Here is a 27890-nt window from a genome sequence, read left to right on the forward strand (position 1 = left end):
AGAGGGGAGTGGGGGACCGCAGGCAGGTGGAAGCAGCAGAGGGATGACCAGAGGGGGGGGGGCGGCACAGGCAGGTGGAAGCAGCAGCCGGATGACCAGAGGGGGGGACCGCAGGCAGGTGGAAGCAGCAACACGATGACCAGAGGGGGGTGGGGGACCGCAGGCAGGTGGAAGCAGCAACGGGATGACCAGAAGGGGGGGGGCGGGGGGGACCGCAGGCAGGTGGAAGCACCAACGGGATGACCAGAAGGGGGGGGCGGGGGGGACCGCAGGCAGGTGGAAGCAGCAACGGGATGACCGGGGGGGGAGGGCGGGGGGGACCGCAGGCAGGTGGAAGCAGCAACGGGATGACTGGGGGTGGGGGGTGGGGGGTACCCGGACCGCGGGCCAGAACGCAGCTCCCGAGGCTCTGGCCTGCAAACATGCGCAAAGAGAAAAAAGGGGAGCCAGCACAAGAAACTACAGGATCGATGGACAAAAACGATAGCTATGAGATATTTATAATAAATAAAAATGGAAATGGAGAAGAGAGGAAGGGAAGAGGAGAGGAGAAGAAGGGTGAGAGGCACCGCCCAGTGGATCATGTCGGTGCCCCCCTGCATCTACCACCAAGCTATATTTGAGACTAACTATTATAGTCTTGTTCTATAGCTGCAACTATGACTACTGACTCTAACACACTAGAGTTTACACTATCCATCCATCCATCCATCGTCCGCCGCTTATCCGTTCCCGGGTTGCGGGGGCAGCAGCCTCAGCAAAGATGCCCAGACTTCCTTCACCCCAGACACTTCCTCCAGCTCCTCCGAGGGGAGTCCGAGGCGTTCCCAGGGCAGCCGAGAGACATAGTCTCTCCAGCGTGTCTTGGGTCTTCCCCGGGGTCTCCTCCCGGTGGGACATGCCTGGAACACCTCCCTAGGGAGGCGTCCAGGAGGCATCCGGTACAGATGCCCAAGCCACCTCAGCTGACTCCTCTCAATGTGAAGGAGCAGCGGCTCGACTCCGAGCTCCTCCCGGGTGACCAAACTCCTCACCCTATCTCTATCTCTATCTCTCCATCCACCCTCGTCTCGGGCGCTTGTATCCGCGATCTTGTCCTTTCGGTCACTACCCAAAGTTCGTGACCATAGGTGAGGGTAGGTGCGTAGATTGACCGGTAAATCGAGAGCTTCGCCTTTCGACTCAGCTCCCTCTTCGGTCCGGTACATCGACCGCATAACTGCGGACGCTGCACCGATCCGTCTGTCAATCTCACGCTCCATTGTTCCCTCACTCGTGAACAAGATCCCGAGATACTTGAACTCCTCCACCTGAGGCAGGACTTCTCCACCCATCCGGAGAAGGCACGCCACCCTTTCCCGATGGAGAACCATGGCCTCGGTTTTGGAGGTGCTGATTCTCATCCCTGCCGCGTCGCACTCGGCCGCAAACCGCCCCAGTACATGCTGAAGGTCCCGGTCCGATGAAGCCAACAGGATAACATCATCTGCGAAAAGCAGAGATGAAATCCTGAGGTTCCCAAACCGGAACCCCTCAGGCCCCTGCCTGCGCCTAGAAATCCTGTCCATAAAAATTATAAACAGGACCGGTGACAAAGGGCAGCCCTGCCCGGAGTCCAACATGCACCGGGAACAAGTCTGACTTACTGCCGGCAATGCGAACCAGACTCCTACTCCGATCATACAGAGACCGGACAGCCCTTAATAGAGGGCCCCGGACTCCATACTCACTGAGCACCCTCCACAGAATGACACGAGGGACACGGTCAAATGCCTTCTCCAGATCCACAAAACACATGTAGACTGGTTGGGCAAATTCCCATGAACCCTCGAGCACCCTGCGGAGGGTGTAGAGCTGGTCCAGTATTCCACGACCGGGACGAAAACCGCATTGTTCCTCCTGAATCCGAGGTTCAACTATCGGCCGTATTCTCCTCTCCAGTACCCTGGCGTAGATTTTCCCGGGGAGGCTGAGAAGTGTGATCCCCCTGTAGTTGGAACACACTCTCCGGTCCCCCTTTTTAAAGAGAGGGACCACCACCCCGGTTTGCCACTCCAGCGGTACTGTCCCCTTCCTCCATGCGATGTCGCAGAGGTGTGTCAACATAGACAGCCCTACGACATCCAGAGACTTGAGGTACTCAGGGCGAATCTCATCCACCCCCGGTGCCCTGCCACCGAGGAGCTTACGAACCACCTCGGTGACCTCGGCTTGGGTGATGGATGAGTACGCCTCCGAGCCCCAACTCTCTGCTTCCTCAATGGAAGGCATGTCAGTCGGGTTGAGGAGATCCTCGAAGTATTCCTTCCACCGTCCGACGATGTCCCCAGTCGAGGTCAACAGCTCCCCACCCGCACCATAAGCGGTGCCAGCAGAGTACTGCTTTCCCCTTCTGAGGTGCCGAACGGTCCTCCAGAATTTCTTCGAGGCCGACCGAAAGTCTTCCTCCATGGCCTCCCCGAACTCCTCCCAGACCCGAGTTTTTGCCTCCAGGACACCCCGAGCCGCGGCTCGCTTGGTCTGCCGGTACCCATCTACTGCGTCAGGAGTCCCGCAGGCCAACATAGCCCGGTAGGACTCCTTCTTCAGTCTGACGGCATCCTGTACTTCCGGTGTCCACCACCGTGTCCTAGGATTGCCGCCACGACAGGCACCGGAGACCTTGCGACCACAACTTCGAGCCGCCGCGTCGACAATGGAGGCAGAGAACATGGTCCACTCGGACTCAATGTCCCCCGCCTCCCCCGGGATCTGAGAGAAGCTCTCCCGGAGGTGAGAGTTGAAGATGTCCCTGACAGAGGGCTCGGCCAGACGTTCCCAACAGACCCTCACAATCCGTTTGGGTCTGCCCGGACTGTCCAACCTCCTCCTCCGCCAGCGCATCCAACTCACCACCAGGTGGTGATCAGTTGACAGCTCAGCCCCTCTCTTCACCCGAGTGTCCAAGACATGCGGCCGAAGGTCAGATGAAACGACAACAAAGTCGATCATTGACCTCCGGCCTAGAGTTTACACTAACTAGAGATTTACCAATACCAGCTAGAGGTTTACTAAACACTAACTAGAGGTTTACTAAACACTAACTAGAGGTTTACTAACACTAACTAGAGGTTTACTAAACACTATAGGCTTTACTAAACAGAAAGGTTTTAAGTTTAGTTTTAAAGGTGGAGGTGGTGTCAGCCTCCTTAACCCAGATTGGAAGTTGGTTCCATAGTAACAGTGCCTGATAGCATCACTGTTGCCTTCATCAAGAAGATCAATAATTGCATTAATTGCACTTTTTTGTTGTTGTAAAGCAACAGTGTCGTGTGCTCAGCTCCAGGGATGTACAGTCGTGTCTCGATCAGTTAGCTCAGCATGTTCAAACTTCATCACGGCATTAATCTCCTCTCTTTGTGTCCTCAGGGCTGCGCGGAGGAAAGACAGCGACGGCGCGGTGGCTTTCTCAAGGCCGGACCAAGAGGGAGGCGGAGACCACACCAAAGGTCAGATTATACCTCATCTTTTAATGATTGCTGACTTTGGCCAGTGTTTTCATTGTTCACGGAGATATATGTGGTTGGTAACAAGACTAAAAATCTTCTCTCTAATGTGCAGTTTAATGTGTGACACAACCAAGGGGCAACATCCAGTTTTCTGGGTTAAGTTCTAATAGGAAGTTGGAAAAATTTCAGTTCCTTTCAAGGTTTGGGGTTGACTCTCATGTTAAAATGTCTAAATTTGTAAAAATAATAAACATATTTAATAGGGATGCTGCGATCTGATCCCGCGGATGGAAAATATGCTGCGATCCAGCCAAAAAACACGGATCGGATCGGATTGCAGTGCAGGGGAAAACTCTGATACTAGCACTAGCACTGCGATACTAGCACTCCATTCAAAAATTCAATTCAATTCAATTCAATTTTATTTATATAGCGTCTAATACAACAAAAGTTGTCTCTAGATGCTTTCCAGAGACCCAGAACATAAACCCTCCAGCAATTATTACATAAACAATGGCAGGTAAAAACTCCCATAGTGGGAGAAAAGGCTTAAGCCAAACAGTGGCAAGAAAAACTCCCCTTTAGGAGGAAGAAACCTGGACCAGGACCAGGATCATAAGGGGGGACCCTCCTGCCGAGGGCCAGACTGGGGGGTCGGGGACGTCAGCAGCACAGCAGGCAGGTGGAAGCAGCAACGGGATGACCAGAGGGGGGGGGGACCTCAGGCAGGTGGAGGAAGCAGCAGCGGGATAACCGGGGGTGGGGACAGCAGGCAGGTGGAAGCAGCAATGGGATGACCGGGGGTGAGGGCCGCAGGCAGGTGGAAGCAGCAGCGGGATGACCGGGGGTGGGGACCGCAGGCAGGTGGAAGCAGCAACGGGATGACCGGGGGTGGGGACCGCAGGCAGGTGGAAGCAGCAACGGGATGACCGGGGGGGGGGGGGGGACCGCAGGCAGGTGGAAGCAGCAACGGGATGACCGGGGGTGGGGACTGCAGGCAGGTGGAAGCAGCTGCGGGATGACCAGGGGTGGGGACCGCAGGCAGGTGGAAGCAGCAACGGGATGACCAGGGGTGAGGGCCGCAGGCAGGTGGAAGCAGCAGCGGGATGACCGGGGGTGGGGACCGCAGGCAGGTGGAAGCAGCAACGGGATGACCGGGGGTGGGGACTGCAGGCAGGTGGAAGCAGCAACGGGATGACCAGGGGTGAGGACCGCAGGCAGGTGGAAGCAGCAACGGGATGACCAGGGGTGGGGACAGCAGGCAGGTGGAAGCAGCAACGGGATGACCGGAGGTGGGGACTGCAGGCAGGTGGAAGCAGCAGCGGGATGACCAGGGGTGGGGACCGCAGGCCAGCACGCAGCTCCCGAAGCTCCGGCCCAATCAGCAAGTCCCAGGTTGGGGTTCAGGGTCGGGGAAAGGTTGAGAAGGGGCAGGGCCAGGGAGAGGAGTCTTGACGGACAAATCTCTCCCCTGCCTGCCCGGGCCGTTACCCTGCCCCTCTCACTCCCACGCTGCAGGATCCGGTGTTGTGCATTCAGAGATGCTCTTCACCACCGGCAGAGGATGCTGCACCATGTACAGAAGAGAAAAAAGAAAAGAAAAGGGGGCCAGCACAAGAAACTACAGGAACGATGGACAAAAATGATGGCTATGAGATACTTATAATAAATAAAAATGGAAATGGAGAAGAGAGGAAGGGTCATGTGTTACTTACCATCTGGCTTTTATGGGACATTCACTCCCAGAGTTGTGGCCTGTTTTACAACATTTGCCAGTTGAGTAGACGACTTGCAAAAGTGACTCACTATTCCATCTAAGCCGGGCTCCTTTGAACAGAGAAACAGTGAGAACACGGTTGAAAGAGGAGCTATTGTACTGTATGCCGATGCATTTCCAATCAAAGCATTTCAGAGAAATTAAATGAAGGGAAACTGTCCTCTTTTGAAAAAGGGGCAGGATATGTGTACTTTAAGCACTACAGTCAGCCTGAAAGATCAAGCAGAAATCAATAATGTGCTGCCAGCTTTGTGCTCCAGCCCTGCGAGGGAACAGATCCAAAGCAAACACTTGGCAGCTCAGAGCTAGGGGTAGGAACTTATCTGGAGGAAGAGAACTCTAGTTTCTATCAGATGTTGGAGCTCATGGACCATGGCTGTCACTCAGTCACAAGTATGACATTTCTACTAATATTTGTAATCACTGTGATTAGTGTCATCATTGGATTTTGCTCATTTTATGCCACTTTTAAAAGCCCATGAGTACAGTCGATCACACAACAGCTCTTTCCCATTTTAGATGCTTTCGAATTGCTCACACTGGAAGTTTACGCTGCCACTCAGTCTTTCTGTCACTCAGTCTTTCTGCCACTCAGTCTTTCTGCCACTCAGTCTTTCTGCCACTCAGTCTTTCTGTCACTCAGTCTTTCTGCCACTCAGTCTTTCTGCCACTCAGTCTTTCTGTCACTCAGTCTTTCTGCCACTCAGTCTTTCTGTCACTCAGTCTTTCTGCCACTCAGTCTTTCTGCCACTCAGTCTTTCTGCCACTCAGTCTTTCTGTCACTCAGTCTTTCTGCCACTCAGTCTTTCTGCCACTCAGTCTTTCTGCCACTCAGTCTTTCTGCCACTCAGTCTTTCTGCCACTCAGTCTTTCTGTCACTCAGTCTTTCTGCCACTCAGTCTTTCTGAGACTCAGTCTTTCTGACACTCAGTCTTTCTACCACTCAATTCAATTCAATTCAATTCAATTTTATTTATATAGCGTCTAATACAACAGATGTTGTCTCTAGACGCTTTCCAGAGATCCAGAACATGAACATAAACATAAACATAAACATAAACATGAACCCCCGAGCAATTATTATATAAACAATGGCAGGTAAAAACTCCCCTAGTGGGAGAAAAGCCGCCAAACAGTGGCAAGGAAAAACTCCCCTTTAGGAGGGAAGAAACCTGGACCAGGACCTGGATCATAAGGGGGGACCCTCCTGCCGAGGGCCAGACTGGGGGAGTCGGGGACGTCAACAGCACACAGCAGGCAGGTGGAAGCAGCAGCGGGATGACCAGAGCAGAGTTATTATCGTTCACGAAAACGAACGAAATAACGAAAACTAAAATTGAAAAAACAATTTCGTTAACTGAACTAAATAAAAACTAAAATTAAAAGACAAAAACGATAACTAACTGAAACTATATTGCGTGTTTAGAAAACTAACTAAAACTAACTGAAATTATAGATATAATTTCCTCCGTTTTCGTCCCTGTCAATATAAGCCTCTTGGTATGATCAATTTATTCCGCTCTGGCCGTTTATCTCCAACTGGCAGCTACGGCACCTTAACGCCTCACGGTCCGTGACGTCAAAACTAAAACTAAAACTAAAACTAATAAAAACTAAACTAAAACTAAGCATTTTTGAAAATATAAAAACTAATAAAAACTAGCAAACCCACACTAAAAACAAATTAAAACTAACTGAATTGAAGGAGAAAAAGTCAAAACGAAATAAAACTAAACTAAAATGAAAAATTCAAAACTATTATAACCCTGGACCAGAGGTGGGGGGGGGAGAGTCAGCAGCTCAGTCTTTCTACCACTCAGTGGGCGTAACGCGCTGTGAAGTCTCATCTGTGACGTCATGCGCATTCCCTCTATAGAATAGAAAGTCTTTATTGTCATCATAATAATATAATGAGATTAAGCAGCAGCTCCATACAAGTTCACACATGTAAAATGTTATGTAAAAACAAAATAAAAAAACAGACAATATAAATACATATACACTATGAAAATGAATGGATGAAAGAATATTGCACAGGGGTCACCAATCCTGGTCCTCGAGGGCCGGTGTCCTGCATGTTTTAGATGTTTCCCTCCTTTAACACACCTGATTCTAATTAATCATCGTCATCAGCTTGTCATCCAGGTCTGCACAATTCTCTTAACGACACAGTCACTTTTATCACGGTGCAATCAAGCAGCGAAACATGTAAAACATGCAGGACACCGGCCCTCCAGGACCAGGATTGGTGACCCCTGGTTTAGAAAGTTTACAACTTTGGGGAAGAATCTGTCCCTGAGTGTGTTTGTTCTGGTCCGTATGGACCTGAAGCTCCTCCCAGAGGGCAACAGGTCAAAGAAATGGAAACCGGGTTGGGCGTTGTCCTTTAAGATGTTCCTTGCCCTGCTGATGTCAGACAGGGAGAGCAGAGGGCAGCCCATGATCTTCTGATTCACACCCTTCCTCATTCCCTGAACAGACGGCTGTCAAGTATTCAGCAGCAGCAGACAGTACGCTTGATCAAATTATTTCTGTATATGTAATTGCTAACTTTTGATAGTGTTCGTATTTTGATTTTACAGTAATGCATTGCTACTTCTATGAGCACATGGCAAAGTGGTGCAGCACCAATGGTACACAGCAGGAGAGGAAAGATTGAAAAGTTTTTTTTAAAGGAGCTGTATGTAAGAGCAATAATAAAACGAACCATAAAATGACCCCGATATGTCAACAGACATTTAAAAATCATGTTCATTTCAAATACTTATGTCACTGACAACTGCACTCAAGCCAGGATATTCCAGTTTAAAAAGAGGAGTTGCAGCCCTCAACTGATGTTTATGTTGTCATTTTTGGTTTTGGCCTGAAGCTCCACCCTCCACCTATCTCCCAATCACCAAGTCAGTATTGTTTCTCAAGCTCCACCCTCCACCTATCTCCCAATCACCAAGTCAGTATTGTTTCTGAAGCTCCACCCTCCACCTATCTCCCAATCACCAAGTCAGTATTGTTTCTGAAGCTCCACCCTCCACCTATCTCCCAATCACCAAGTCAGTATTGTTTCTGAAGCTCCACCCTCCACCTATCTCCCAATCACCAAGTCAGTATTGTTTCTGAAGCTCCACCCTCCACCTATCTCCCAATCACCAAGTCAGTATTGTTTCGGCATCCGGGTTGCCAGCTCGGCTCTAATTATGGCAGCCATGGCAGCCTACGTTCCTGCTGCATTCTGCAGCCTACCTGGCAACCTCTGGTCGGGGGGAGGAGGGGGAGGGTACACGCCGCTCAACAATATTTTGAAAGTGACTGCAGTACCAGTTTTGGACATTTCTTACAGACGGCTCCTTTAAGCAACTAAAAGGATCTGCGTTAGAATGTCGTGTCCCTAACAGAGCTGGTAGAGTAGCCAAAAATTGTACTCAAGTAAAAGTACTGTTACTTCAGAATAATATGACTCAAGTAGAACTTTACTTTTACTTTAGTAAAAGTAAAAAAGTACTACTCAAGTACTGAGTAACTGTTGAGTAACGTCTGATTTATTTTTTTAACACAACCATTCAAACAGACAAAAGTACAAAATGATCATCTTCAGGCAAATTAAATCAATAAAATAATAAAATTAATTAAAATGAATAAAAAATAAAAATAGCTTAAATTAAAGCTATTTTACGGAACAAGCCCATGAACTCATAGAAACTCTGTGTGTGTTTGAGTCTGTGTAAATGTGACAAAACATGCAAAAACAAACATTTTTCCCAAAGAATCCCCCAGTGATGTCATGAGATTGACGCGTACGTGGATAAAAGGGATAAAAGAAAAGTAACAGCTCAACGTAGCCTAATGTAGCGGGTAAGAGGAACAGTTTCTCCTTCACAAATCTACTCAAGTAAAAGTAAAAAGTATAGTGATTCAAAACTACTCCTAAAAGTACAAAATTTCCCAAAACTTACTCAAGTAAATGTAACGGAGTAAATGTAACTTGTTACTACCCAACTCTGGTCCCTAAAGCTGCACATCTTCTGCAAACAAATCAAACATCTTTAATTGGCCTGGCATGGACACAGTGCAGGAAATAAAGAGAGATACAATCGACCCCCAGTGATTTTCCTGCTGCAGCTGCAGGAAACACAGCTGCTGAAACTCTGCTGTCCCGCCTGATTGACAGTGACATGTTAAGCAACGCTGGGACTGCTCAGCCCAGGAAACATCTGGTTCCTTCCACACACCAGCTCTGTTGAGAAATAAACTGTTTAGCTGCATCTCTCCAGCTGGAGTCAGACTCATGACAGCAGTGCTGCACATTTACACACCACTGATAATAGTTAGTAACAGTTCATTTTCAGCTGCAGTAGAAAACCTTTTGCATGCAGGCCAAATGATCTGTATTACATTCTCACACACAATAATCAATATTTGAAAGGTGTCTTTATTCGTGACATCAGAGCATCATAAACAAAAGATATTCAAATAAATGTAGAGTATTTATGAATGTTTGTGAGCTTTTGACTCAAGAGTCTAAAACCTAAGATTCATTCGAAAACAGACTTAAAACATCCAGTTTTTTAAATTAATTCTGAAATGCAATTTTAAGAACAGAACTTGCTTCAGTGGTGGTTCCTGAAAAAAGTCTCGAAAACCCCAATATGAGCCCTGGGTTACTCCTTTTAAAACCTGAATATTGGGTCATGTAAACGCCAAACGGAATATCCCCATCAAACGGAACAGGAATTTGTTTTCTGCACATGCTCTGTTCACAAGGAATCCTGGTCTTTTGAGTCCAGGAAGTTCTTCTAAACACGGAGAAACCAAGACCAGGAGGAGACTAATCACTTCATAAATGTAATGAAGGATATGAACATTTCTGCATTTGTAGACGGTAGAAAGTACCGGGATAGAAGATTTACAAGAAGGTGAGAGAAAAGTTGCGCGAAGCAGCATTTGTTTTGAATTTGGATACAGGAAGAAGAAGCGGAAATGACGGGAATTGTGTCATCATGTTCTCCGTGCGTCGCTGGTTTGATCCAGATATCCCGAATGATTAATTACCATGTAAACGGAATATTCCCAATGTTTCAGTAACCGGAATATTAGCAATTACCTGAATTTAAACGTAGTCATTGCAGTTAACAATACATTATTCAACTTTTGTGTTTCATTCCAGCTGTGGGAAAATAGACAATAGTATGATTTCCCAGCCCTCACTGAAACTTATTTGATGGAAACATTTGGGTGTGTGTGTATTCTATGTCAGGGTGGGCTAGACGCTATATAAATAAATTGAATAGTATCATAGCAAAAGTGAACATAGTGTAGCCTGAAAGAAGTGAATAGAATTACTAACACTGTGACTTGAAGCTGTCCTGTAAATGTGCTGTTTCCAACATCAAGGAAAGGCTTTGCTCTAAGATGAGTGAAAAATCCTTGAAGAACAAGGAAAGAAACTTAATAGGAAAACTTGAATACATATTGCATAGAGGGGCTGGTGATCTCTCCAGGGCGGACCCTTTCCTTTGGGCCAGAGAAAGCTGGGATCGCCTCCAGCAGACCCCCGGGACCTTATCGCATCATTTCCTTTGCCACTTATGAAATCTTTACTGTTGGCGACAGCGATAAGCTCAGGAGTGTGTTTGATAATCTTTTGTCTCATCATTTAGCATCAGTTACTGTGAAATTAATTTGGCTTTGTTATGTCCCTACGGATCAAAAAGAAAGATGTGGTGGTGTGTAAAGCCCTTTTCACTGAGAGGGCGCAAAGCGGCCGCCGCCGTGTGTGCTACCGCGGCGCAAGAGCGGACCGCTCTGCCGCCGAGCTCGGCGGCGCGCGAGGGGGCGCCTGCCTGCCCGAATTGAACATTTTTTTAATTTCACCATGCCGCGCTGTGACGACATCACGGCATGTCCAATAGGAGAGAAGGTGTTGGAGGCTACTATAGTACAAAAGTTAAAATAAAAAAAAAAACACATGACAGTTCTGTGTCAACATGATCCGCAGGTTTGTCGTGTTGCTGTTCGGCGTGTACTACAGTACAAATGCACAAGTGAGCCTTTATGGTGCTGCTAAGTTTAATTGCTCAGTTCATTTCTATGTGAAGTAACATGCCACGTGTTATAGGCGTGAAAATAAAAATAATGAAAAATTGCCAACATGTATTTGTGTATTTCTACACCTTACTGAATCAATATTGAAGCATTTAAATCAATATCGAATCAAATCGAAACCTAAAGAATCTAATGGAATCGTGAGGTTCTTAACGATACCCAGCCGTACCCGTGACCCTGTAAAGATAAACGGGTGTAGAAAACGGATGGATGTCTGACCCTCGTCACTGATAACTCACATAATGTGAACACTTCAAGGACTTCAAGGTTCCTAACCAATCTGAATCTGTAATCTAAACAGAACAGCAACATGCAGACATTATAAATTCTGTAATATGTTTCCTCCTCAACTATAATGTTTCCCATTGGAGGATACAAACTTACTCCAGTTTTGTGACTACTCTACTACTGGCACTAATCAGCATTGCTTTTATTTTATTTTTTTATATATCTATAATATTGATTGCTTTTTTGTCCCCTAAATTAATAAAAGAAATATAAGATCAAAAATAGTGTGTGGAATTAGACAAACGACAGACATTTTGCTAACAACGGAAGCTGCATATAATAGTTTATTTATGGCAAACTGACGGTGCTTTCAAACTGTTAAGTATGTCCTGGTATGTAAATAAGAGAAAGTAAGCAACCAAAGGACATTTTAACACACTGGTAATCTTTACAAGCACGGCAACATTTCAGCCATTTGAGACATTATTCCAATAATTTGCTCCATTGAACATTTACCGTATTTTCCGCACTATAAGGCGCACCTAAAGGCCTTTAATTTTCTCAAAAACCGGCAGTGTGCCTTATATATGATCATTACGGTAATTTCTGTTACTGTAGTCAGGGGGATTGTGGGTAATGTAGTTGGTGTTGCCGAAGTAACGGCGCTAAAAACGTCGAGCTTAAGAAAACTCAAATATCCTATCTCTAAAAATTTTAATATTCTGGGAATCTTAATCTTAAACTGTAAGACATAATAAGCAATATTAAAATAATAAAAGGCTTGCAATATTTCAGTTGATTTGTAATGAATCCAGAATGTATGACATTTTAATTTTTTTAATTGCATTACAGAAAATAAAGAACTTTATCACAATATTCAAATTTTCTGAGACAGTCCTGTACACGATCGTTGAGCTTAAAGTTTCTATTTGTAAATGATATAATTACAGAGAACAGGAGTGATATTTTCTGTTTAACAGAAACATGGCTACAGGAGGAAAAGTATGTTAGTTTGAATGAATCGACTCCGCCCGGCTACTTTAATCATCATATTCCTAGAAGCACGGGCCGAGGCGGAGGAGTCGCAGCAATTTATAACTCCAGTCTCCAAACAAAAACTGAACCCAAAAGCGATTATAATACATTTGAAATTCCTGAGCTGGAAATCAGAGAAGCCAGTTTTGTTAGTGGTAGTGTACCGGCCCCCTGCTGGTGCTGATCTAGAGTGTCTGTCTGAATTTTCAGATTTTCTATCTGGATTATTGATCAGTACAGATAAATTCATCATAGTAGGTGACTTTAATATTCATATGGATGTTGAAAGCGATAATCTTAAATTAGCTTTCAATTCTCTTCTAGAATCGATGGGTATCTCACAAAAAGGGGACAAACCGACGCACTGTTTTGGTCATACCCTACCTGCCATTGTTTAAGTTATGTTTATGTAATAATTGCTCGGGGGTTATGTTCTGGGTCTCTGGAAACTTCTGTTGTAATAGACACTATATAAATAGAATTGAATTGAATTGAGTTCACTATGTAGACCTGGCGTCCTAGCACCGTGGAAAATGGTGTAAAAGGAGAGGCTTTCATGGCGATTTCCTGCTTGTACAGCTGGCATGTTTCATAAACCAGCGTGAAATAAATCAGCATTCATTTCCACAAACATCCGATCCTTGCATGAACTGCTGTCTCACTCTGTCTTCCTCTGCTGCCATTCTCCGCTCTTACCAATGATCACTTCTGGTAAAATGCTGCTAAATTATGCACCAGCTTGCTGTTAAAAATAAACTTTAAAACATATTTTCACAATGCGTCAGTGCACTAAAGAATAATTTCATGGGCATATTTTTCTATGTTTGCTTTGAAAACATATACAACTTTTAGCCCACGTGCCTCATCTCTGCCAAAAATAAAGGGAACAGTACCAGAAAAACCCAAAATAGCTGGGAGAAGAGGAGAATATCAGTCAGGCCTTGCAGTGTGTAAGCAATTTTTCTTTTTTTTTTTTATTTCTCTATATATACATATATACGCATACACATACATATATATACACATACAAATCCAGTTTTTTGCTAAACCAGGAAGCAGGAACACACAGAGGCCTCACGTCGAGCACTGGAAACCTGCAACAAAAACCACAAACGAAACACAAAACCGACACGGAGCCGACCAAAACACGAGCAACAAACGACCCAAACCTCGAGATCCGATCACAGTCTAAGCTAAGCTACCGCTAACTAACCCCAAAAACTACAGAGCAAGCATGCAGGTGAACAAGCCAGTGTGTATGTCTATGTGTGTGTGTGCGTGCATGTATATGACTGTGTGACTATGTGTGTGTGTATGTGTATATGTATGTGTGGTTATGTGTGTGTGTATGCGTGTGTGTGTGTGTGTGTGTATGTCTGTGTGTGTGTGTGTGCATGTATATGACTGTGTGACTATGTGTGTGTGTATGTGTATATGTATGTGTGGTTATGTATGTGTGTATGCGTGTGTGTGTGTGTGTGTGTATGTATATGTCTGTGTGGCTGTGTGTGTGTGTGTGTGCGTGTGTGTGTGTGTGTGTGTGTGTGTGTGTGTGTGTGTGTGTGTGTGTGTGTGGCTATGTGTTTGTATGTTCCGTGTGTATATGTATATGAGTGGCTGTGTGTGTGTGTGTGTGTGTTTGTGTATATCTGTGTGGCTATGTGTATGTATATATGTGGCTATGTGTGTGTATGTATGCATGTATGTATGAATGTATGTATATGTGTGTGTGTACATGAGTGTGTGTGTGTGTGTGTGTATATCTACAGTATGTGGCTATGTGTGTGTGTGTGTGTGTGTGTGTGTGTGTGTGTGTGTGTGTGTGTGTGTGTGTGTAATAATCCTATCAAAGCTCCACCTGAAGTGTATCTATAGTGGGGGAGGGGCAATTATTGGAACATGAGTGTAAAGTTTTCATGCACCTGTGCCACATATTTTTATTCCTGGTGCCACTTCAGTTCCATGACTTCTTTATATTCTTTAATATTCTTGGTGTTCAATACATTCACTATATTTCTCCGGGTTACTTCAATGTTTTCTTTATAAGAGACAATCAATAACTGCCATTAAAAAGACCTTGGTGAATTCACTCTGGTGCTGAAGGATTATGTGTGCAGGTCAGTTTCATCTTTGCTTCCACCTTGGACCTGGCTGGCCCTGCGTCAATCAACATCTAAAAAAAACCCAGACAAAACAACCATACGTAGAATAAAAAGCAACAAGGGCAGAACATTTTCTATAGAATTCATCTGAAATGAAATCTAGAGCTTCATATGTTGGACAAAACAGTTTTTTTAAGGTAAACAAAAGCAAACATTTAAAATATTGCAAGTAATTGTTTACTTCTAAAAGCTCAAACCTGGTCTTGAGATATGCCCATGGACGCTCGGGCAGACAGTCATCATATTTCAGTGCTGTAGCCATCGTGGCAGCGCTCCAAAAAAAGCACACAGACCGACACAAGCACTTTTTATCTTTGAAATTTGAAACTTGAAACTCATCACATGACTTAAGGACAAAAATAGCAAGTAACACAATTATGTTTGTCTAATGTAGTGGAGTAAAAGAAGAGATTTTCAAGTAAAACACAGACTCCGTTTACATGCAGTCAATAACCCTTTTAAAACCCTTTTAACCCGAATTTGCTCATATTCAGGTTTTTAAAAACCCCAATATGACCCCTGGGTTACTCCTTTTAAAACCTGAATATTGGGTCATGTAAACACCAAACAGAATATCTCCATCAAACGGAACATGAATTTGTTTTCTGCTCATGCTCTGTTCACAAGGAATCCTGGTCTTTTGAGTCCAGGAAGTTCTTCTAAACACGGAGAAACCAAGACCAGGAGGAGACTAATCACTTCATAAATGTAATGAAGGATATGAACATTTCTGCATTTGTAGACGGTAGAAAGTACGAGTATAGCGAGATTTAAAAGAAGGTGAGCGAAAAGTTGCGCAAAGCAGCATTTGTTTTGAATTTGGATACAGGAAGAAGAAGCAGAAATGACGGTAATTGCGTCATGATGTTCTCCACGCGTGGCTGGTTTGATCCAGATATATCCCAAATGATTAATTAGCATGTAAACGGAATATTCAGAATGTTTCAGTAACAGGAATATTAGCAATAACCCAAATTTTGACTGCATGTAAACGTAGTCAGTGACTTTAGTGATCAAACTTTCTCCCGATCACAACTCTCCCCCTCCGTGTGTTTCTGCATGTCGGTGCTCGTGTGCTGAATCATGGTGATTTCACAGCCAGACCACACAGTTCTGGTTTCCATCGTCTTCTCAGGAGTTGGGGGTGGGAAAAGAGGAGAGCAAGACAAAAAAGGAGAGGGGGGGGGGCGGTGGCCACTGCTGACCTAAATATGGCTCTCATTAAGATGTCCTGCACACGAGAGGGAGAGGCAAGAGCCAAGAAATCCCTTTCTTGCTCTCTGTTTTCCTCTCAGGTCAAACAGATCTGTTTTTTCTGCTATGTCCTCATGTTTTCTCTTCACGTCTCTACCATTTTCTCTGTCTCAGATTTCAACCACTCCCTCCCTTTGTCTCTCTTTTCTGTCTCTCTGAGTTATTTATCCCAGTTCTTGGCTAAAGAGGCCCCACTGTTTATGTGTGAAAGATACAGCGGCCAGCCACAAATACATTCATTAATAATAAGGAAAAAAAAGGCTTCCTGAGCTGCTGCTGAATATTTTTATTATTCATCTTATTTTCTTTCCCTTTTTCCTGTCTTCTTATTGATTGAGGTTGTAACTTCCTACCATTTGGCTTTTCTTCCTATCACAATGTTCACCAGTGAAGTCTGGAGAGTGGTTTACTGGTAATGTGAATATTAAGATTTCTTGACCTATTTTGGCATCTGTAGCAAAAAGAAACAAATGGCATAAGAAATGTGTAAAATAAATAGCAACATTGTGGTCCCCTATCAAATTGAACCCTATCAAACTGAGGAGTGGAAAGCAAGTCCAAGCCAACTCAGAAAAATAATTAAATAAATAAAACAAAAAGAGGCCATAGCAATTTGGAGCTCGTCTTGAAGTGTCCTAAGTCTCCGCAGTTAGTAATGGATGCAGCGCACAGACGGAGAGGGTGGAGGGTAGGGGTGTGTATCGTAACAATATATCGTGCCACGAAATTTGGGGAATTTTGGGATTTTTGGGAACAGAAACATCCAAATACGTGTTGTGGAGGTGACAAACTGTATTGTGATATTGGGTTATTAATATTAATATATTGTGTTGACTAGTAACCCGCGGACCAAAATCTTCCTCTGCTCAGAAGAAACTAGTTCCGTTTTGCGGTCCCGGTCACGGGACTCTTTTTTTTATTTTTTTTATATATTTTTATCCCGTTTTTTTTCCCCCATTTTATCACCCAGTGCTCCTACCTAACAGTCTTGGGCGTTGCTCCCTCTACCAACCCCGGGAGGGCCCTGCACTGGGCTCAGGTCTCCTCCTTAACCTGAGGAGTGAGCAGCAGCAGCAGCTTCTTTTCACCAGACAGGGTGGGGCTTCTCCGGCCGGACGTAGCGCGTGGAAGGGTCACGTTATTCCGGCCAGATCCTCCCCACCCCATCTGTTCCCCGGTTGGCCAGAGGGGGCAGTAGAGCCAGGACTGTGTGCATGTTTTTGTGAGTGTAGCTCACATTATCTACCCAAGGGAACACGGGGAGAACATGCAAACTCCACACAGAAAGATCCTTTCTCCAACCCCACCCAGGGTGTGGGTGCTGAAGTCATGGGGGAACTAACACGCACTTCAGCGCCCACAGCGTCCCCGGCGGGAATCGAACCCAGGACCTTCTTGCTGTGAGATGGCTGCACTGATCACGGGACTCTTGCAGGGTTTTGAGCTCTGAACTTTTACTTATGTAAGGCTGGTGTAGAGTTAAGCCTTACCTTATTAAAATAAACCTTTTTGGGGTCGTGAGTAGGATAAACACGGGGACAACTTCTGCTGAGTTCCAGTGTACTTTAATGTCCCTCAACAGTGTGGGATTTTAGAACATCAACACATTTTTAGTTTTAGTTTACTTTTATTTATTTATTTATTTATTTAATTTTAGTTGTTAAATTTCTGGAAAAGAAAAAAGTCAAATCATACATGAGAGAAACTATTCAGTTTGTGTCTAAATATTTGTACTTGTATGAAACTGAAGATGCATAATGCAAACCTGACATTTACTTTTAGTTCAGTTTGTGGAAAATGGTTGGCCTGGCTTTCTCTTTAAAACTTAAACAGTTATAAAGCATATTGTTTTGTATTTTGTGCCTTTCAAATACATTTTTTTTTTCCAATCATATGTTCCTCATTCAAGGTTGTTGAAAAAAATACTGCTATAATATCGTATCGTTATCGTGACCTCAATATCGTGTATCGTACCGTATCGTGAGATTAGTGTATCGTTACACCCCTACCTATGTAAATTGCTCCCGTTGTTACGTAACTTTGGGGAGCAGAATCTTATTGGCTCGTAGATCCACATCACACTGGACGGCTCATCCGGGTGGCTGTACAGACACTGCAGAATTTGGTTTCCTTCCTCCTCTGAGTTGGCAGGCTGAGGGGAGACCACTTTATATATGTTAAAGCAAGAAAAAAACCTGTTTTTCATAATAGGTCCGTCCCCTTTAACTATGGACAACATGTGATTAATTGCGATTAAAAAAAGCCCTACTGTTAAAGTAAACAGGTTATTGGTCTGTGTTGACGTGTCTCCCTTCATAGAGAGGAACGTTTCTTTGTGCTCAGTCAGGGTCAGAGTCGGAGGCAAGAAGCAGCTTTTTGTTGTAGAATAATCCTCAGATTGATGATTAGTTCAGTTACTCAATTCATGATCTTAAACTGATATAGGAGCTGTTACGTGGCAGAAAAATAGCGATATGAAACTGCTAATCAAGCCCAACAGCTTAATCTGATGTTTGTCCAGTTCATCTTAAGAAGACTGTGGGAGATTGAGGACAAAAGTCTCTTTGTTGCCCTTTTGTTGCTCATAGTAGTTCAACTCAATCAGCCAGACAGGAATTTAAATGAGAAGCTGAAAGGATCTGAGCTGTTCTTGACATTAACATTAAAATCCCTGTGAATTTCCCTCAGTGTTACAGTAATCCAGTCACACTTACTGTAAACAACTCCATGTGTCCACAATCGTTCAAATTCACAGTGGTGGAAAAAGTTAGTAAACCCTTACAAGGATTTTTTTAGTAAAATGTATTTATGAAAGAGTTGGTCTTTATTACACCTACCTTGTTTTTTTTTTAAACCAAAGAAAACCATATTATATTATTAGCATTTATAAGGATAGAGGGTCTGCATTGACGTCACTTCCCCACTGGACCAGCCCCCTTACTCTCACTGAGTGGTAAAAACAGCTGCAACTAGTGGAGAAGACGGAATAACAGCTGATTATCAGCTTAAATTAAAGTCAGTTGGACTTGACAGTGACCCGTACAGTTACCCCAAGAACCAGTGGTCCATGGACATTAATATTTGGTACAGTTACCCCAAGAACCAGTGGTCCATGAACATTAATATTTGGTACAGTTACCAAGAACCAGTGGTCCATGGACATTAATATTTGGTACAGTTACCAAGAACCAGTGGTCCATGGACATTAATATTTGGTACAGTTACCCCAAGAACCAGTGGTCCATGAACATTAATATTTGGTACAGTTACCAAGAACCAGTGGTCCATGGACATTAATATTTGGTACAGTTACCAAGAACCAGTGGTCCATGGACATTAATATTTGGTACAGTTACCAAGAACCAGTGGTCCATGGACATTAATATTTGGTACATTTACCAAGAACCAGTGGTCCATGGACATTAATATTTGGTACAGTTACCCCAAGAACCAGTGGTCCATGGACATTAATATTTGGTACAGTTACCCCAAGAACCAGTGGTCCATGGACATTAATATTTGGTACAGTTACCAAGAACCAGTGGTCCATGGACATTAATATTTGGTACAGTTACCCCAAGAACCAGTGGTCCATGGACATTAATATTTGGTACAGTTACCAAGAACCAGTGGTCCATGGACATTAATATTTGGTACAGTTACCCCAAGAACCAGTGGTCCATGGACATTAATATTTGGTACAGTTACCCCAAGAACCAGTGGTCCATGGACATTAATATTTGGTACAGTTACCAAGAACCAGTGGTCCATGGACATTAATATTTGGTACAGTTACCAAGAACCAGTGGTCCATGGACATTAATATTTGGTACAGTTACCCCAAGAACCAGTGGTCCATGGACATTAATATTTGGTACAGTTACCCCAAGAACCAGTGGTCCATGGACATTAATATTTGGTACAGTTACCAAGAACCAGTGGTCCATGGACATTAATATTTGGTACAGTTACCCCAAGAACCAGTGGTCCATGGACATTAATATTTGGTACAGTTACCAAGAACCAGTGGTCCATGGACATTAATATTTGGTACAGTTACCCCAAGAACCAGTGGTCCATGGACATTAATATTTGGTACAGTTACCCCAAGAACCAGTGGTCCATGGACATTAATATTTGGTACAGTTACCAAGAACCAGTGGTCCATGGACATTAATATTTGGTACAGTTACCAAGAACCTAGAGCCATATGAAATCCGTTTTATTTTTTGCCCAATTCCGTTTTATTTTTTCTCAAATTCCGTTTTTTCCATTTTAATATTTCTGAATTCTGTATTTTGCTTTTTATCGTCATTTTTACCATTAAAAAAAAGTGTCTGGTAAGTGGAAATGAATAAATGTCCACAATTTAATAATATATAACAGTCCATTTAATGTTTAAAGTGCCTGAAATTAGTGAAATACTGTTCAATTACATTTTAAAGAGAAATAATAAATATATAAATATTTGCAACTTAACATGTGTAACTTTAATTACACATATTTTTCTCTCTTAAAAATAAAATAGATTTTATTTTATTTCAAATGCTATCTTATTTTATTTCTTTACCAGCAGTTTGAATTTCCCCTTTTCTTTGTTAATTGTCTCAACACATTTTTATAATAAATTAATATAAACACATCTTAACAATTGAACAGTTTTGCAGTTTTTCTTTCTTCCCCTGTAATAATCTTTGCGGCCCACTAGATGGCGCTCGCGGCCCAAGTGTGGGCCGCGGCCCTATGGTTAAGAATCACTGCTTTATATCATTAATGTGCAAACAGCCACAAAGTCTTGAACAAACTCTCGCCTTGCGTCTCCTGATGAGGTACTTGATGTTATGGTTGTTTGCAGGGCTGGTGTGCTTTGAGAAGCACGTTGTTTTTCCTTGTTCCTTACATGGCTTTTGGAGGCTATGTGATCGTCGCACGTGTTTTTTCGAGTCCAGTCCACCGTATGTTGACAATATTTACAAAAAAGCTTGTTGCCTGATGCATAGAAGTCAGCGTACTGCTCTGCTCTGTATGTAGCACTTAGCGTGGAGTTCCGTAACTTTTTTGCAGACCCTAGAGGGGAGGGAGCCGCTCGCTTGGAGTAGTACACGCCCGTACCATTTTATTGTGAAAATCAGAGAGCTCTGTTTCCGCCCTAACACACAGCACAACTGCATGGAGGACGCTGGTCAGTTATCTTAACTCACATAAACACATTGAACATCCTGTTAAACCTTCAAATTAAAATGTAAAACCATTTGACGATCATGATGTAAACAGCAGCACGTGTGTGTTGTGTATATGCGCGTTCGCGTGCGTGGCTTAAGCTCGCTCCACCGTCTTCACTTGATTTCTAATGTTCCATTTTCTCCCGAAAACTGAATTTAAACCCAGATTAGGGCCAATTCTGTAATATTCCGCGTTTTATTCTAATTCCATTTTTATTGGTCATTTCCGCGATTCCGTCCGCGATTCCGTTAACACGGATTTCATATGGCTCTACAAGAACCAGTGGTCCATGGACATTAATATTTGGTACAGTTACCAAGAACCAGTGGTCCATGGACATTAATATTTGGTACAGTTACCCCAAGAACCAGTGGTCCATGGACATTAATATTTGGTACAGTTACCAAGAACCAGTGGTCCATGGACATTAATATTTGGTACAGTTACCAAGAACCAGTGGTCCATGGACATTAATATTTGGCCACCAATCCAGTTTCCTGATATTTATATGTACTTAATTTCTACACCGGGGAAATACACGAAGCAAAGCTCGAAGGCTTACAAAAGTCTTGACGCTTGGTCCGACTTCAAGGCAGGATTTGTTGGTGAATACGTTGTGCGTGGATTTAACCCAGAACCATAAATCAACTTTACACAAAAACGTCATCAACGGGAATTTATCGTTTTTACCGTGAGATGACAAATTCTTACCGTGGGGAATTTTTTTGACGGTTTATCGTGAACGGTAAAATATCGTCCATTCCTAGTAGTGAGTGGAGCTGGACTTGAACTTCAAGGTGGTGAAAGCATTGAATATCTGAGCTCTCTTCCTTGCTTCTATATGGTTGCAGCTCAGCAGCAAGAATGAAGCCTGCCAGCCTCAGATAAGGGCTTAGCTGACTCCTTCACCACCTCAGTGGTCATTACCTGGCCCAAGAGGACTTTAAACTTCTGCAGTGACACATTTAGAAATGAAAGTGGAAAGGTTGACCTGAGCACTCAATCTTGAGAGACAGCTGGAGTGGATTCTTTGCTGTGTCATATTTGCAAGTCAGGAATTTCTGAGACCTTATTTAGCAGTTTTTATATCATCTCTGCTTCATTATATTCTCAGTTGGAGGTCAGCTCTGTATCATGCACTAACTATATACCATCCCAAGGTCTTAGGAAGATCTTAGTTCCACTAAAGATTTGATGGAGACATTTTCTTTCATCTTTTTTTCACCTTAGAGGCTTTAATCGCCATATAAAGACACCGTTGCCCTTTATTTCCCTAATAGGCTTCAAATAACTATTCTGACAATCCTTATGTGGGCATAACAATAACATTTATGCATAAGCGCTTTAGTCCAGCATACAACATCCCTCCTTCATTAAACATTAGTCCATTTGTATATAAACTGTTTGCAGAGACAAAATTGTGCATGTTTGGGCATTCATGGATAAGTTAGTGGTTCCACATTTTTTGTAGGTCTGAACAACATCTGCTCCTGCGTCTGACCACTAGGGATCAGACTAGGGATCTATGGACTAAAAAATGTATCACGATAATTTCTGGCATTTATCCTGATAACGATAAAAATGAAGATAAAAAAAATACCAATTCAACTCCATCTTTGTAACTATAAATCTATCTGGCTCTCAGATCCGCCATGTTTGTTACACAAAAACCTCATCAACGGGAATGTATCCTTCTTTCTTTCTTTCTTTCTTTCTTTCTTTCTTTCTTTCTTTCTTTCTTTCTTTCTTTCTTTCTTTCTTTCTTTCTTTCTTTCTTTCTTTCTTTCTTTCTTTCTTTCTTTCTTTCTTTCTTTCTTTCTTTCTTTCTTTCTACTATCTGATCATTCCTCGACTGCTCCAATCAATAATTAGTCATATGTATTGCTTGTTTGTATTGCATTGTAATGTCAATGGCTACAGTCTTGTGATCCTAAAATTTAGATTTATTTTTTATTTTTCAATGATTTTGCTGATTTTGCTCTTGGGTTCTTCTTTCGTTACTGGAACGCTACCAACACATTTGTACTGTATAATAGTGCATTGTCATTGGTAGACCATCGACAATTTTGTTGTACCCCAACGTGCAATGGAAATAAATTCTATTCTATTCTATTCTTTTCTATTCTATTCCTTGTTGTGGCAGTTTTTCATTATTACATATGACAGAGGTTTAATTTTAAATGAAAAATACTGCAGGAAAGTGTATTTCTCACCAGCACTTGTGTAGGGGTTTCCAAGGATTGTTTTATGGATCTTGAGATTACGTCTATTAAAAGAAAAGAATGCTGTTGTTATTTTGTACTTTTATTATTGTTATTATTAGGGTCCTAGCACCAGCGAGGCTTGTGTGAAGCCCTACTGAAATCGGAAAGATTATTATTATTTTATCCAAAAACAATTGCGTTTTTGAGGCGCATAACTTACTCAAAAAGTTGTGAAACTTGGCAAGCACGTCCCATGTGGCAAAAAATTACGTATTCTAATAGTGTCAAAAAGGGGCGTGGCCTAACGGCTCAACAGCGCCCCCTAGAAAACTTTGTGCCTCAAGCCCCACAATACGGTTTGACGTGCATGCACGAAAATCAGTACACACCTGTATCATGTCACAACTTAAAGAAAAGTCTCTTGGCGCCATGGCCGAAACCGAACAGGAAGTCGGCCATTTTGAATTAATCGTTTCATTTTTGCGCAGTTTATGCCATTTTCACGTGTCGTACTTTAACGAACTCCTCCTAGCAGGATCGTCCGTTCCACATAAAACTCACTCAGGAGACACAAAAGACATTAACGATGAAAAATTATCAAAATCATGAGTTTTCGTGAAATGGTGTGGCCGTGGCGCCGCGTCAAACTTCAATGCTAAACAGGAAGTGATACTAGTAGCTGATTGGCCGATATGTGATTCTGCCATAACTTTTGAATGGTTTGACATAGAGCGTCATGGGTGGTGTCATCGGACTCGGTTTCAAGTCCTTGACCTCAATTGGTGAAAATTGCACGTGCGAGGTCCCGTTCATCGCTGCTTGCAGCTTTAATTGTTGTTGTTTTCCATGGATTTAATGTGTAAAAATAAAAATAAAGTTAACGTAAGATTAATTCCAGCCCTTTGTCTGATTGTCGATCGCAGTACAATGTACTGTATCTTGCAATTTCTTCCTAAGTGAGTTTGGCACAAGTATACAGCAACATTGTTGTTATTTTATTTTTTATTTTTTATTTGTCAAGTGCGAAGTTGAATGATGTGGGTTCATCAAGTAGCTGTGGGTTCTTTGATGTAATGAATGCCACGTCTATCACAGCATGAAACATAATCAGAGGCAGAATATTGGGAGATATTAACAAACTTCCAAACAAACTCCAACCAGAGCAGCTGCTGACTCAGACAGCTGCTGGGAATGAAGCAAGTGTGTTCTTTTTGTCTGGCCAGTGTTGTGCAAGTTCCTACTTCTCATGAACTAGTTCAAAGTTCAGTTCACATAGTTTGTGAACTGAACTTAAAAATGAACAGTTCACGTTCATAGTTCACCATTTTCATTTTGAACTAGTTCAAATTCAGTTCATTTCAATATTTTAGGTGAGAAGTACGAATGAAACGCCGCTGCCTCCCTATCCTAAAACTGTTCACCATAGACCAGTGGTCTCCAACCCTGGTCCTCAGGGTCCTGTCCTGCATGTTTTACATGTTTCCCCTCAGCTCCCTGATATAAATGACTGTCATTAACAGACTTGTGCAGACCTGGATGACAAGCTGATGACGACCATTAATTAGAATCAGGTGTGATGATGCAAGAAACATCTAGAACGGGGGTCGGCAACCCGCGGCTCTAGAGCCGCATGCAGCTCTTTAGCGCCGCCCTAGTGGCTCCTGGAGCTTTTTCAAAAATGTTTGACCTTTTTTTTTCCTTTTTTCTTATTTTTTTCCTTTTTTTCTTTTTTTTCTTTTTTCCTTTTTTTTCTTATTTTTTTTCTTTTTTCCTTTTTTTCTTCTTTTTTCTTTTTTTTCTTATTTTTTTTCTTTTTTTCTTCTTTTTTCCTTTTTTTCTTGTTTTTTTTCTCTTCCTTTTTCCTTTCCTTTTTAATCTTGACATTTCGACTTTTTTCTCGACATTTCAACTTCTTTCTCGACATTTCGACTTTTTTCTCGAGGAGTTTTCATTTTTTGCGGCTCCAGACATATTTGTTTTTTGTGTTTATGGTCCAATATGGCTCTTTCAACATTTTGGGTTGCCGACCGCTGATCTAGAACATGCAGGACAGGCGTCCAGAGGACCAGGGCTGGAGACCCTGCTGTACAATCATGTATTGTCCTGGTGGTTTTTCAACTTTACTCAGGTTGTAAATCTCCAACAATGTGGTCCATTATCAGTTTATCTACCTGTTGCAGGTAAATCCTCCCCCTGAAGGAGCAGCAGTGACTGGGGTCGTTTGGGGCTGTTGGGTCTTGGTCTCTGATCACTTTGTTTGATTGTCAAGGACTCGCAGATATTTCCTCACACTGGACGGATGCTTTAACTCCACATGACGTTTCAAATGTGAAGTTGACGAGGCAGACGCTCGGACTTGTTTTCTCAGCGCAGGTGGACATAATTTACACAGAAAGGTTAGATTTCTACCGTCGGACTCTTTGGGAGACGATGTGTAAAATTCCTGCAGATAATGATAAACGGATCATTATCTGACGGCTCGCTGACGCTGCATCTGCAACGTCTGTCTTCCCCTGTCAAGCCTGAATTATGGTCCGTGTTAAATGGACGGCGGAGCCTACGCCGTAGGGTACGGGTGACGCGTACGCAGTAGGCTCCGCGTTGGTGTAACGCAGAGCCATAATTTAGGCTTCATTCGTAAAGACTGCACCGGGCTCGTGGAGCATTTTTAAATGTGCGCACTGCTAGCTAGTAAAATGAGAAAGATTATTCCGTAATAATTGGACCTAAACAGTGAAGCTGAAACTCACATAATCTGAACAGTTCACATTCCAGTTCATGATCTGCAGAATGAACAAGTTCACGTTCTAGTTCTTTATTTGCAAATATGTTGCGTTCAGTTCAACGTTCTCACAGAAATGAACGTGTTCAATGAACGTGTTCATTTGAACTCGTTCATGCACAACACTGCTGGCCGCTGACTTTTGGTCTTACCTGATGATAAGCCACAGAATTTGATAGATTTTAAAAATACGTGACATTCTGTCTACTATCTATACATTAATTTAAAGCTAAAACTTTGTCTAATACAAAATTCAATTCAATATCATGAGTTACTGCTGCGCTTCTGTTCAACTATCAAGTAATAGACACCCCCACTGCCATGAACGGTTAACATTATTCTTAGAAAAACTAAATAAGCCATTCATGTGAGATGGAAATTAAAAACTGACCTCTTAGCTTCATTAATAAAAAAAAGATGATTGCATGTCAGATGTACTCTATACTGCCTGGTAGGTCTCTGCAGGTTTGTCACTACAAGGAGCCCTGACTGTTTTTCACGTTGCTTTTACGTTGTTCCTCTATGATCACTCTGTGTGTTGGATTCTTGGCTCACACACAACGACACGGTGTTGGTTTAACTGTGACTGTAGCACCACCGGCGCTTCTGTTAACATAATGGGATTTAAAGACACTTAAGAGGATGTGATGGCTCGTCTGCTGAAATACCTTTTGTGGGCCTGACAGTTAATTGTCGACCCCCTGTTCTGACTCAGTTGGGGATTGAAGAGAACAGTAATAAGTGTGTGCCTTAACGCGCCCATACCCCTCTACCCCCCGGCGTCATCACCACTTTCCTTTCATCTACCTCTCAGAACAAGACGTGGTTAATTTTAGCAGCTTTGACACACATTTGACATAGATTAATTATAGAGGCACATGTAATGCAGCTTGCACAATAGCAGAATAAAGAGAAAGCTGTTATTCAGGGCAGTTTTTCTTCTCCACCATCTTCAGCCACCCACACCCTGTCCCCACTTCACTACATGCATCTTTTTCACTTGGCCTCAGCATCCTTCCTTACTAACCTTCCATTCATCCTTCCTTCCTTCCCTAACCTCACCGTGTCCCTAGGGACTCAGACATGAATTTGTCCTCGTACTAACCACCGTCCACTTACACATTTTCTAATCTGTTTCCACACACTTTGGCTGATAGAAAAAGATTTCACATGGTCAATTGTAGCTCCTTCAAATTTCATGCCCAGTTTCACTCAGATAAGTAAAAATGGTCACAGAAAGAAGTAGAAAGTGAACGGCCCATGATCGGTTATCCCTGCAGGTTGACAGATTTAAACCTTTATTTACTCTGCATCTCTGAATGAATGTCAGCTAGAGCTGAACATTTCGTCCCGTATTGTCCATGGCAGTGACGTGCGGTGAGGTTCATGGTTGGTGAGGCACTGACTCCTTTACTGTCAGATTTACAAATATATAAACCATAAACGGTAGCTTATTCAATTGGCTACTGGTTATTTCATATCTCATCAGCATTCTTCACAAAAAAACACACGACACACTAGGGGTGGGTATTGGAAAGGACTTCACGATACGATACGCATCACGATACTTGAGCCACGATACGATACACATTGCAATATCCCGATTATGCGATATCCCGATTATTATATTCTACATAG

At 43.1% G+C, this 27890-nt stretch overlaps 1 protein-coding gene across 1 annotated transcript in view; it reads left to right on the forward strand.

Annotated features, from left to right (window-relative positions):
- The window catches only part of LOC133420880 (uncharacterized), a 130353-nt gene that overhangs the window by 56681 nt on the left and 45782 nt on the right, over positions 1-27890 (forward strand). The window contains exon 5 of the mRNA XM_061710761.1: positions 3409-3488. Within this exon, the coding sequence (XP_061566745.1) occupies positions 3409-3488 (80 nt within the window). The remainder of the gene's footprint in view (positions 1-3408; positions 3489-27890) is intronic.

Source organism: Cololabis saira, chromosome 20, assembly GCF_033807715.1.
Source record: "Cololabis saira isolate AMF1-May2022 chromosome 20, fColSai1.1, whole genome shotgun sequence".
Classification (NCBI taxonomy): Eukaryota; Metazoa; Chordata; class Actinopteri; order Beloniformes; family Belonidae; genus Cololabis; species Cololabis saira.